This window comes from Triticum aestivum, chromosome 2A (assembly GCF_018294505.1).
Source record: "Triticum aestivum cultivar Chinese Spring chromosome 2A, IWGSC CS RefSeq v2.1, whole genome shotgun sequence".
Taxonomy (NCBI): Eukaryota; Viridiplantae; Streptophyta; class Magnoliopsida; order Poales; family Poaceae; genus Triticum; species Triticum aestivum.
Genome location: NC_057797.1, coordinates 34,587,465 through 34,600,983, shown reverse-complemented (window position 1 = coordinate 34,600,983; position 13,519 = coordinate 34,587,465). Strand labels below are relative to the sequence as shown.

Here is a 13,519-nt window from a genome sequence, read left to right as displayed (position 1 = left end):
CGTCCGCGTGGGCGATTTCCGACTGGTTGTCCACATCCCTATAAGGAAAGTGTGCAGTGATATTTCCGTTCCCTTGGATTATTCATTATTGTAGGGAAACTAGCCCCCACCTGAAATTTCGTGGGAGATTATATATTGACTAAAAGAACGCCCGTGCGTTGCAACGGGGCCACATTAACTTTAAGAGTTCAATATTACGACATTGGCGACCTTTTTTACCATCAAATCCTCACACACACAGACACACACTCTCCCTCCGTCTTCCTCACTCTCTATCCCCCTCTCCCTCTCTCTCTAACACACACATATATCCATCTTATTGGGTACGGGACCATAATCCATCTATTTCACACATACACGCTAGTGCATAATAATATGGATTATGTGTATTATATTTGCCACCAGAACTGAGGAAATTAATTTCATGTAAATCGACCAGCCACAGCTCCAAGAATACGCGGACGAGGTGGCTCGGGTCGGCGTCGGCGCCGTCCAGCGCGGGCCACGGGCCCGCTTCCAAGTGCACGTGCAATGCATGTCTTCACAAATATTATAACCAGATGTGAGAAATCACATGCATAGAAAAGACATTCTGATAGCAATCCAAATACCATACTCAATTGAATACCTAACCTGGACAATACTCTTATTTCTATGCGCCAAAAAAATGGAATAGAAAAGCTAAGTATGCCTACATACGCTCAGATTATATATAAGAATCTTGCGTGAACAATTGCAACAAAGCACTAAGCAGCGATAAATTTAAATAAAAAATCCATTAACTATGCAGGCAACAGGCTTGTTACAACATAGAGAGATAGGAAAATGTCACCTCCAGTAATGTAGCGCAAAGGAGTGGAACGAAGCATGAATGAGTGGTTGTCTGTTCTTCTCCATGTACATGGATCAGCAGTAGAGGCCAAGTATATAAGTACTTGACCGAACTCCACACTCCACTCTTCGTGTACGGAGAGCCATGTCACCTTCTCGCCGCTGCAGCATGGGAGGACGGCTGGTTCACGTGACCCTCCAGCTGGGGGATCCATGGTGGCTGACCGTCGAGCTCGAGGCAGAGAAGTTGAGGGCAGTAGTGGCGAGATCCATGCCGGCCAACCGGGCGAAGAGGAGGTCGTCGGGGAAGGACACATCGGCAAGATCCGGCACCACGCGACCTGAAGAGCAACAGTGATCTACACAAGCTGTAGGCCGACGGCGTGCTCCATCCCCTGCGATGGGGTGACCATGGCGGTGGCCACAGCTCCTCATGCTCGCCTCGATCTTGGCGACACACCCTGAGTGTAGGAGGCAGCAACGACCTCGACGAAATCATGGCCTCCATCCCGGAACGCAATCATGTCGCTCTAAATAAATGGATTCAATCATGTGACTCTAATTACTTCGGATTGTTATGTGCACACTAAGAGGGGTGCAGTTAGGAAAGAAATTGTTCTCTAATTAAAGTGATTGAGTGATTTAAGGTAAGGTTAATTAATTTAGATTTGATTTTTAGTGATTGTTAGTAAAGTACGATGCGTCTTTAAAATCTTTTATTTGTTTCCTTAAAATATATTATTTGTTTCCTAAAGAAATTTGCAATAATGGAAGATATCGGTTGATTTGGATAAGTTAGTAAATTTAAATCCGTGATTGCGTGCATGTTTGGAAAGTGCTGATCTCCACAAGCTGTAGGCCGACGGCATGCTCCATCCCCTGCGATGAGGTGACCATGGCGGTGGCCACAGCTCCTCATGCTCGCCTCGATCTTGGCGACACACCCTGAGTGTAGGAGGCAGCAACGACCTCGACGAAATCATGGCCTCCATCCCGGAACGCAATCATGTCGCTCTAAATAAATGGATTCAATCATGTGACTCTAATTACTTCGGATTGTTATGTGCACACTAAGCGGGGTGCAGTTAGGAAAGAAAATGTTCTCTAATTAAAGTGATTGAGTGATTTAAGGTAAGGTTAATTAATTTAGATTTGATTTTTAGTGATTGTTAGTAAAGTACGATGCGTCTTTAAAATCTTTTATTTGTTTCCTTAAAATATATTATTTGTTTCCTAAAGAAATTTGCAATAATGGAAGATATCGGTTGATTTGGATAAGTTAGTAAATTTAAATCCGTGATTGCGTGCACGTTTGGAAAGTGCTGATCTCCACAAGCTATAGGCCGACGGCGTGCTCCATCCCCTGCGATGAGGTGACCATGGCGGTGGCCACAGCTCCTCATGCTCGCCTCGATCTCGGCGACACACCCTGAGTGTAGGAGGCAGCAACGACCTCGACGAAATCATGGCCTCCATCCCGGAACGCAATCATGCCGCTCTAAATAAATGGATTCAATCATGTGACTCTAATTACTTCGGATTGTTATGTGCACACTAAGCAAGGTGCAGTTAGGAAAGAAAATGTTTTCTAATTAAAGTGATTGAGTGATTTAAGGTAAGGTTAATTAATTTAGATTTGATTTTTAGTGATTATTAGTAAAGTATGATGTGTCTTTAAAATCTTTTATTTGTTTCCTTAAAATCTATTATTTGTTTCCTAAAGAAATTTGCAATAATGGAAGGTATCGGTTGATTTGGATAAGTTAGTAAATTTAGATCCGTGATTGCCTGCACGTTTGGAAAGTCCTGATTTGCAAGGAAAGAGCTGAGGGGTAAATAAACCGATGAATAAAAAACCATCATCGAAAAAAATCTACGACGGTTAACCTACGGAAAAAAACCGGACGAAAGTGGTGGGACGAAAAAAAACCTGGAAGCGAGACTACCAACTGCTCCATTAGGAGTAGAGATCACGGGGTGGGCCTGCATGCCATGGCACCCTTGTTTTTTCATTTCAGCACCTACAAAAATTACTAAGTTTCAGTAATGTCAGTTTGCATTTTGACCAAAAGACCAAAATATTCACCCGAAATTAAAAAAATATGAAAATATTTTGAAAAATATTTGCATTCACGTGTACAACTGAAATGACTGATATATTTTGGTCGAAAGGTAAATATTTCATTGTCTACTGAAATTTGGTGAAATTCAAAGATATATCATTAAAAGTGAAAACCATCATGCCACCACAACTAGCCCCTCTGCGAATGCGCGTATCAGGTGGGGTGGGCCCAACACATTTAATTCCATGGCAGTGGGCTGCTATACTATATGGGGCCACCATTCTCAATTAAACGACATGTGAAAGCTGGGCTTGGCTTATTGTGTGGAGCGCTTCACCCACCCAACACGCGCGTGCGAATGAGTATTTTCGGACTGTGGAACCTATATGAAGAAGTTTTACTAAATTAGAAAAAAAAATGATGATATCACATCGTATAGGAATAGGAAAATGCCACATCTGATACTATGGTGGAGCCATATCAGCACTTTAAATGAAGAAATAATTACCGTCTCATACAATGAAACATAAGAGTATGGATGACTTTCCTTCATGAATTTTAGTCTTGGCGTGGTTTAGTTTCGCGCCAAAGAATTTGTTCGTAACTAATGCAGTGACATTAGATTTGGATGATCAATGGTGATCTTATATGACGTTTTGGGGTCTTTCCGTGGCACTCATTTTGATTTTCCACCCCTCTTCCGCTGATCCAGAGGGATAAGGCGCCTTGCAGCAAGCAAGCGACGACCACCCCTTCGAAATCTCGTTTGAAAGGAGCGGCGCTGCGCATATGCTGATATATACTGGAGCGGCATGAGGAGGGCTCAAGTCAAGTGTGGCCTAGCTAGCTATCGCCTCCCACCTAGCAATTCACGTACTCCACCATGGCCCCAGCCGTGATGGCTTCTTCCGCCACCACCGTCGCGCCCTTCCAGGGGCTTAAGTCGACCACCGGCCTTCCCATCAGCCGCCCCTCCGGCAGCGCCGGCCTCAGCAACGTCAGCAATGGCGGAAGGATCAGATGCATGCAGGTATGAAAGCTGAATATTATTTTTGCGAAGGATGATGTGGTCAAGGCACATCATCGTACTTGTAGGTGTAGCGATTTTGTTCGTCTCGAAGATGGCTTTGGTTTAAAATCGTATTTGTTTTGTTAGACTCTTTCGAATAATATAATAAAAATGACAGTGTGCATATCACTTGATGCAGAGGCTGGAGTTATCCTCCTTTTCGATTTTTTTTAGCGAAGGATGACGGACACTAAGCTGGCATGAATGTTTTTGTTGCCACAATTGATTAATTTATCGGGTATTTCCACTGCACATAGGCAAAGCTATCCGTAGGACGCCCACATGCCCGGCCAAACTGTGCATCACAATGTAGTCCGTAAGCAGGTTCACATGTGTAGGAATATTTAACTCATAAACTTTGTGAATTGAAATCGATTTTATTCCAATGTGTACTAGATAATATTAATTTTAATGCCCATACACTACCGATAAGAAAGAGGTGCCCTTGTGCTTTCTTGCTTGTGGAGACCCCCCCACAAATGTATGGACATAAGGAGTAATTTTTGCCTTATTATGGCTAGGTCTTTCTTCAAGCACTAAGTGTTGATCAATTGTGTTAATTCCATCTATTCAGGTGTGGCCGATTGAGGGCATCAAGAAGTTCGAGACCCTGTCTTACTTGCCACCCCTCTCCACGGAGGCCCTCCTTAAGCAGGTCGACTACCTGATCCGCTCCAAGTGGGTGCCCTGCCTTGAGTTCAGCAAGGTTGGCTTCGTCTTCCGTGAGCACAACAGCTCCCCAGGGTACTACGACGGTCGATACTGGACAATGTGGAAGCTTCCTATGTTCGGGTGCACTGACGCCACGCAGGTGCTCAACGAGGTGGAGGAGGTCAAGAAGGAGTACCCTGACGCCTATGTCCGCGTCATTGGTTTCGACAACATGCGCCAGGTGCAGTGCGTCAGCTTCATTGCCTTCAGGCCACCAGGCTGCGAGGAATCCGGCAAGGCCTAAAGTGCAAGTCCGATATACACTACAAGAATCTTGTTAATCCATGACGGATACAGTCTGTCATGGAACAGTGCAAAACCGTCAAGGAGGGTTGTCCGTGACGGATTTATAATCCGTCATGTATATCGCGTCATAATTTGACAACTGTACCACCATGACTGATCCTGGCCGTCACCGATCAGTCCCTAGGCCCGCCCAGGCCCGGTCCTCTATGACAGACTAGTCCGTCATGGATTTGGAGACGCTATACAAAAATGGGCTTGACGTGGCATCTACATGGCACCAGCGTGAATGTGACGTGGCATCCACTTTTTTTGTTGTGGTAGTTTAGACCATTTATTTTAGTCTGGCATGATTTCCATCCAACCAGTTACAGCGCCACCCATTACACATAATCAAACAAGCTTTCACAACACAATTAATTCTATTGAACATGCCTATAATTTAAAGCATTTCACAAATTTCTATTCAATTATTTCAATGAGTAAAGCCCTTTTAAAACGTGGCCAATAAAACATCCAACATCAGATAACAGACCCTTAGTAATAATTACACCAGATTACATCAACAAATATACAAGATTGTACAGACCCTCTTAATCATCAAGTTCATGCCTACACCTCGAACTTCCTTTTTGGCTCTGACCACCAAGTAAACCTGTAACAGACAATATGCTTCTGTTACAAAATGGCAAGTTGATTACAACAACATAAATAGTAGTTATTATCATCTGAACCATCATTTTTATTTCACGTGGTTTGAACCTCACTCATGAGGCCTATATACTTAAGAGTTATGCCAGGATTGCTTGTCTTTCATTAATCAACAATATTGTTTCATTGCAGCAACACAACATCGACGACTAATCATGAGTAATCTAGTGCCAAATAGTTCAAATCATCCTGAAGGGCATAGGAGCTTACCCATGCCAAAGCGCTGAGGAGCTCCACCTTGCTGTGTAACTGTAGGTACCTTTGAAAAATTATCATCTCAAAGATCACAGGGGTGTTGACAAATAATAAAGGGATAGGGGAACAAGATAAGTTATCGTTTTTGGAAAACTACTTGCAACAAAACTGTACTTCTTTTTACCATAGTGCACACCTTTTTTTTTCTAAACCATGATCATGAACTAACTTGGTGTCATTTTTCTTATGTAAACAAATACACCTATCTACGTGTCAAGAACAGCCAAGTGAGCTCTTTTTTACTTATAAACTTGATCAAATTCAATTATTTCGGAATTGAGGAAGCATATTATAAATAATACCTATTAATGGTAGAGAAAATAAGAATAAATGAAATGTTCAAGGTGGAGACACTTTCAAAGTTACACAGCCAACGATGGTTCACATAACATTTCAAGGAAGTATATCTAAACTATTATAAAGTAGTTATGATTGACTATGTATTGTAGTGTGGGGTCCTAAAGAATTGACACACCAAGTTCTTTTCTCTGCAGCATAGTTCTTCAACTATATTTAATTCTACCAGTGGACTGATTCAGTCGTTCAGTTGTAATCATCAACCTTCGTCACTGATCAAGTGGAGACCTGAGCCAGGAACAGTGCTTAAGATATCATAACAAGCATAATAATACTGCATTAATATATACACTTTACATTAGTAGAGAAATATGTCAGACAAGGAACACTGATTCCACAATACAGAAAGACAAAAAGGAGGCTACTGTAGAATGTAAAGCAACATCCAGTAATTCATAAAGTGGATAACTCGCTTTTCCTGATATATCAACAAGCATTCTGGAAGTGATTGAACTAGTAATACACTCCCTTTTATTAGGCAGTAAGAAGAGGTTCAATTCTCCATATCTTTTTGTTCTGGAAAGATACAAAAATGTACAGAACATACAGTTTTGCACATTGCCTTTTATTAGGAGCTAGAAGAGGTTCAATTCATCTCTTTTTGTTCTGAAAAGATACAAAAATGCACAACAAATACAATTTTGCACTCTGGAGTTTACTTTCACAGAATACAGCTAAAAAAGTACACTCAAATAAAACTACAACCACCTGATTGCAACAGTCATTTTAATCAAATCAGGGAAGCAACAAACAGTTTACTGACTATGAGCCTAACTTGCTACTAGACTATAAATTCTATAACAGAGGGATTAATGTTTGTAAATATTAAATCATCAATTCTTGAGAGGAAAGATACAAAATCAAGCTGAATCAAGGAGAAGAGGGAGGTAGAGGTCGCAGTGCTCACTGGAGACCTTTGTAAGCAATGCAATGGTCGCAGTGCAGGTCAGACGCCGTCTCGCGTGACAGAGGAGGTTGCCATGGGACGCGCCGCTGCGCCGGAGACGCGGAAGAGGGGGTCGGGGTCACCGCCGTCCAGCCCAACACAGGCGAGCACACTGAGCTAGGGGGAGGCGGAGAGGCGCGAGGGGGCGCGTTGCACGACGAAGTGGTGCTGTTGGAGACGCGCCAGTGACAGACGCGCCGCCGTAGCTGAAACCCTAGACATTGGCTAGGGGTTGAGTGCGAGTGCAGGGGGCTGGGAGCGGCGGATCCAGCCGGGCTGGAGGGCGGAGGGGTCGGAGATGAGCTCGTGAGTGTGCAGCACGGTGGCGGACATCGCCGGAATCGGCGGATCTTGGTGGCGGCGCGATGATTCGCGGGAGAGGGAGAGATGGGTCGCACGAGAGATGGATTGGTGGGGGTTGCGGCGGATCTAGCAGCCGCCGTAGCAGCGAGGTGAGAGGAAGGGAAGGGCTGGCGACGAGCAGTGGGAGGAGGCGATGTGGTGGTGGGTGGCGGCGATGTGTGTGAGGAGATGGGGAATCGGGAGGGGGGTTGCGACGAAGGGAGAGACAGAGAGAGGAGAGACACTTAGGGTTTGGGTTTTATACGTGAATGGTTAGGCGGGCTTTGGCGGGCTTTAGCGGGCTTGCGGGGCTATACCGGGCCATTCATGACAGATTTCAAAAACGTCATGCGAAATCCGTCATGGATCAACATATTTCTTGTAGTGATACATGCCATGTTAGTTAACATTTGTCAGCAGCTCTGTTTTCTCGGTTTTATTTCTGGTTCTACTCATATGTGAATATATGAGCATATGTAAGCACCTACCAACGTAGGTCGAGGAGGATGCATGTCAGAATTATAGCACCGGCTACACATACACATATATATTATATGCAATCCGCAGATTATTGTCTTGCCATCAATTGATGGAAAGGAAACTTTGTTTGCAACTGGAAATGCGAATGCCTATGCCTTGCAATGTTTTGTTCTCTTACATTTTTTGCTCAATCATATGCTGTGTATTATCTAATGCGAAAATTCTTATGGAATACCAAAGTACTTCAAAAAATTGTTGTGGGAAACACATAAAGAGATGGTGAGACCCCATTGAAAACTAGTGGCAAAACAGTAGGACATTGATGAGAACCATATAATAATAAAAAGCCAAAAACTAAAATTTAAAAACTAGAAAAAGGACAAACAACAGGTGTCAAAACAAGACAAGGACAAACTACCATAGTGCACTTGTCTTGTGAGGCATATTCCATCATCGATTCTTCAAAGACGTGTCACTTTTTCTAACCATTTTACACCACAATTAGATACTATTTTTTTACAGTATTGCAACAATTCCAATAAACCAGAGAACGTGTGGACGAGACAAATATGTGCAAATTACATATCCAATTGACGAGTCCCAAGATATCTTCTACTAGTAAAGTTTTGGCCTTCTATGATGAATTATCTGTGATGTTTTGTGTTTTTGTCATAAACATAGGTCCTTCCATGACGAAACTATTGATTTTGTTATAGAACCTACATCGGAGGTCAAAACCCTATATGTTTCATGACAGAATTCATATTCAGGCAAAAACACTACTGTTGTTTCAGTACCTATCAAAGTTACTGAATTTCAGTAATTTCAGCTTGCATTTTGGCCAAAAGACCAAAATATTCACTTGAAATTCAAAAAAATATTTAAAGATATTTTGAAAAGTATTTGAATTCATGTGTACAACTGAAATGACTGAAATATTCTGATTCAAAGGTAAATATTTCTGTGTCTACTGAAATTACTAAAATTCAGTGAAATCAAAGAAATCACACTGAAGTGAAAACCAAGATGGCACCACAACTAGCCCTTCCGTGAATGCATGTAACATGTGGGGTGAGCCCAACACATTTAGTTCCATGACAGTGGGCTGCGATACTATGTGGGGCCACCATTCTCAGTTAAACGACATGCCAAAGTTTGGAAAAGAATATAGCGCACGGTCGGAACCTGACTTCTTGTGCGGAGCGCTTCACCCGTCCCAACGCGTGCGTGCAAAGGAGAGTTTTCGGATTGTGAGACCAATATGTAAGACTTTTTGTTAGATTAGAAAAAAAATGATGATACCACATCGTCATAGGAAAGGCCACATCTAATACCACGGTGGAGCCATATCATCACTTTAAATGACGAAATAACTAGCGTCTCATATAATGAAACATAATATTATGGATGACTTTCGTTCATGAATTTTAGTGTTGGCGTGGTTTAGTTTCATGGAAAAGAATTTCTTTATAACGAATGCGGTGGACTTAGATTTGGACAGTCAATGGTGATCTTAATATGATGTTTTGGGGTCTTTCCGTGGCTTTCATCTGATTTTCAGATGAAAAAATTATACATTTCATTTGATGTCTGCTATTTTTTCCCCAAGTAATCTTGAGAAAAAAATGTATTTACACTGAAAGATGTATCACTTATAGAAATTATTTATAAACTAAACACTTTGATATCAAGTTCAATTCAACAATATAAGTGTTCCTACAAAATATGGATCAATGTTGTGGACCATCCAATTGGAATGGTAAACTGAAAGTAGTGCCCCCAGAGGAGGAGATAGGTGGTCAAGGAGGCGCCGCAGGGCAGAGAGGAACTGGGAGGAGAAGGCGCGGGAGAAGTGGCGGCGGTGGCGGCGCATGGACGCGTAGCAGTCGTTGAGGAGAGCGATGCGACAACGAGGTTGCGTGTGGAATTGGAGATTGCTTAGTGAGAAAGGAAAAGCAGATCGAGAGGCATGTGTTATCTGGCGGCTGCCCAACCGACCATCATTTTTTCTCCCAGCAATCCTTTTTTTTGCAGCGATCTGTTTTGTCTTCCAGCTATCTGACGTGGCATAGCCTAGGAAGCGCCCAACCTGCGTATCTTAATGTGTTTGATGATTGGAAGGGAGATTGCAGTTTGACATGATGAACCAATCTCAATTCTCAAAGCCGCACTAGCTAGCCCTACTGCTGCAGCTAGCCCCGTGTTTTACTAGTACTTGCGGGTTAATTTGACAAAAAGGGGGTATATGCAAAATGGAACACAACGACCTGAACAGGCCAGCTGGCGCCACTTGGCCGCAGCTTTGGACTAAATTTGCACGTTGTGTACAAGTTATAGGATTACATAGTTCACTTTTGCAAGTTTTAGGACTAAACCATCACATGTTAGACAAGTTCTAGGACCTCTAGTGCTTTTACCTCCTAGTTCAATTTCCTTTTTTTTGCGTAAAGAATAAAATCTAATATAAAGATACACCGAAAGTCGCGCCTTAGGCTAGCGCTTTGTACATCAGTGTTTTGTGCAACTGGATCTCTTTTCTGGTTTTCTCATGTTTTTCTTCTTTCCTTTGGCACTTTAGCCCTCCGCTATACCTTCCTAAACATCAATGAAAAGGCAGAGCACTTGCCCTAAAAGAAAAGATTCACCGAAAGTAGAAAGCACCTCAAACATAGTAAAAAGTGCATCTAGGTCTATGGACCATCGAACGACACCGAACGACCATTGCCTCCGTCAAAACGAGCCGTTGTCTTTGCTTCCACACTAGATCTAGCCAGACCTTGTCGATGGCAGCGAGGAAGTCTTCATGCACACGCCCCTAAGAATGAACGCTCTGGAGCCGTAGTCATAGTCGTCGAATCCCTGAATCGGTCTAAAGAACCTGACACCAAATCTCGTTTTGCATATGCCCGAGGAGCGGGAAGGAATCTACGTCGGACCTCCATCTAATCCGTCTAGACAGAGGAACTTGAAGACGACCGGATCCCGGAAGATTGACTCAAAAAAGAAGGGCCGCCATCTGTCCAAGCGCCACTCCTACGAGAACTAAAATCCTATTCCCTCCGTAAATAAATATAAGAGTGTTTAGATCACTACTTCTTTACAGAGAATTTCCTTCCCTCCAAGGGGAGGCGAATCCATAGGCACATCGACGGATATGGAGGGGGGAAACATATATTTTACTATGCTAGTTCAGTTAATTCTACCAAGAAAACATATATTTTATTTTGACAAACATTGTATAAATGTAGACATTCACATACACGTATGTACACCACCCTCTATGATTGCACACCCGCACACTATATGCCTATGAGCATACTTTCAAGAGTGAGCCAGCAAATTTTATGATAAAATGAAATATTTTGCCCAGCCAACTCAGTCGCATCCTCGGACAATTTGTTATCAAGGAACTCACCCAAAAACAAGCAAAGCTAGAAAAAGGTTGTGTGGCAGCCACCTAATGACATGAAGGACTGAAATTTCCAGCACACACAATGTATCCGACGGCAATGCTTCTTCCACTGATCCGGAGAAGATAAGGAAACGAGGCAACCAGCGAACGTGAGCCATCCCAACCACATCTGTACCAAAGAAACGGGGCTATATATACCGTGGTGACCCGGCAATGGGGTCCTCAACTGTAGCCGGCATCCTCCTCTCCTCCGATAATACAAATACCATGGCCCCCGCCGTGATGGCTTCGTCGGCTACCACCGTCGCACCCTTCCAGGGGCTCAAGTCCACAGCCGGCCTGCCCGTCAGCCGCCGCTCCAGCGGCAGCCTCGGCAGCGTCAGCAACGGCGGAAGGATCAGGTGCATGCAGGTATGTTGGGGCACTAATTAAACTGATACGAGTTTCTTTGTCAGTGCAAGTAATTCACTTACAGAACATCCCCAATGTATATAACCAAACCCATCCTCGAAATAGGACCCATATACTAGAACTAAGTATAACCAAAGCTTTATTGATTGTGAACAACCCAGCAATGCATATGAGAGCTGCCCATAAGGAGCAATTTTTGGCTTGTCGACTGATTTTTTCTAGCATTGTTAGTACAATTAATTGACTCATCACCAAGTATTGAGCATCTGTTCGCATTCTATTCATTCAGGTGTGGCCAATTGAGGGCATCAAGAAGTTCGAGACCCTGTCTTACTTGCCACCCCTCTCCACGGAAGCCCTCCTGAAGCAGGTCGACTACCTGATCCGCTCCAAGTGGGTGCCCTGCCTCGAGTTCAGCAAGGTTGGCTTCGTCTTCCGTGAGCACAACAGCTCCCCCGGGTACTACGACGGTCGATACTGGACAATGTGGAAGCTGCCTATGTTCGGGTGCACCGACGCCACACAGGTGCTCAACGAGGTGGAGGAGGTCAAGAAGGAGTACCCTGACGCCTATGTCCGCGTCATCGGCTTCGACAACCTGCGCCAGGTGCAGTGCGTCAGCTTCATCGCCTTCAGGCCACCGGGTTGCGAGGAGTCCGGCAAGGCCTAAACTATGAGTTGAAACAATGGCCTATCTCATATGAAGATCTTTTGTGAATTTCACTTTTGTCCACGACCTCTGTTGCACGACTCTGCTTTCCGACCGGAGCATACCTTTTGTTCTATATGATTTGTGTATGTATGTAGGAACCTATGTTCTCGAGCATGCATACATAATTCCTCATAGGTCTATATACACCGGCTATCCATATGCAAAACCTGTGTAATATTTGTTATATACAACACGCGGACCATTGTCTTGCTGTTATTAATTCTTTTTTCCCGCAAAAAAGGAAAAGTTTCTTTATTTGGCACTGCAATGGATATGCCTCACAGCTAGTGGGTGGAGAATTCAGTATTTGACATTAAGATTCCCTGATTTGCAATTGCAAATTTCAGTTTCTTTACTTATATCACTACAAAAGTCTTATTGTTTCTTTTCCACGTCATTACCATCTGCTCCATTGGTTTTTGCTAGTAGAATAGGATGAAGCATGGACACAGATTAACTGAGCTCGAGCTCATATGAGCTCGGGTGAACAATAAAATCTGAAAATACTTAGAAAGAATTCAAAATTTTCTGTTTTTTGTGGCAAAATTTGACAAATGTTATAAATGCTTGCAAAGTTTCATCATAGAACGACATTCGTGGATGTCATGGCAAAAAACAAATTCAGCACTTTGAAAATAACTTTTTTGAAGTATCAATTTTGTTTTTTGGGCCACGACTTTCACAAATGTCATTAAATGATGAAACTTTGCAAGCATTGAAAACATTTGTCACCAAAAAATTGCAATTTTTTTTGTAATTTCGTTTCAATTTTTTTTTCAGATTTTACTGTTCACTCGAGCTCATATGAGCTCGATCTGAGGACACTTTCGATGAAACATATTCTTGTCAGAGACCCTTACTAAAGAACTTTTGTTGGTCTGGATAATTAGCATCTAATTAGAGTTCCATGAGCTTCATGTTTTATACTAGGATGGGGAATTTATCGTGTTTTATACTTTGTATTGCAAAACTTTCC

The 13,519-nt window shown here is 42.9% G+C and overlaps 2 protein-coding genes across 2 annotated transcripts; both read left to right on the top strand.

Annotated features, from left to right (window-relative positions):
- Positions 1–3,704: 3,704 nt before the first annotated feature.
- LOC123187227 (ribulose bisphosphate carboxylase small subunit, chloroplastic 2-like) lies at positions 3,705–5,190 on the top strand. Its single transcript, XM_044599027.1, has 2 exons — positions 3,705–3,924; positions 4,538–5,190. Exons 1-2 carry the CDS (start codon positions 3,778–3,780, stop codon positions 4,916–4,918), a joined length of 528 nt encoding a protein of 175 aa, XP_044454962.1. The 5' UTR covers positions 3,705–3,777; the 3' UTR covers positions 4,919–5,190.
- Positions 5,191–11,644: 6,454 nt separating this feature from the next.
- LOC123187222 (ribulose bisphosphate carboxylase small subunit, chloroplastic 1-like) lies at positions 11,645–12,877 on the top strand. Its single transcript, NM_001428573.1, has 2 exons — positions 11,645–11,831; positions 12,121–12,877. Exons 1-2 carry the CDS (start codon positions 11,688–11,690, stop codon positions 12,499–12,501), a joined length of 525 nt encoding a protein of 174 aa, NP_001415502.1. The 5' UTR covers positions 11,645–11,687; the 3' UTR covers positions 12,502–12,877.
- Positions 12,878–13,519: the final 642 nt, after the last annotated feature.

Bases quoted from the DNA above. Each gene is read 5' to 3' on its own strand.
- LOC123187227 (XM_044599027.1), top strand. From the start codon at position 3,778: ATGGCCCCAGCCGTGATGGCTTCTTCCGCCACCACCGTCGCGCCCTTC. The intron at 3,925-4,537 runs GTATGAAAGCTG...CCATCTATTCAG, and splicing joins GAAGGATCAGATGCATGCAG to GTGTGGCCGATTGAGGGCAT.
- LOC123187222 (NM_001428573.1), top strand. From the start codon at position 11,688: ATGGCCCCCGCCGTGATGGCTTCGTCGGCTACCACCGTCGCACCCTTC. The intron at 11,832-12,120 runs GTATGTTGGGGC...CTATTCATTCAG, and splicing joins GAAGGATCAGGTGCATGCAG to GTGTGGCCAATTGAGGGCAT.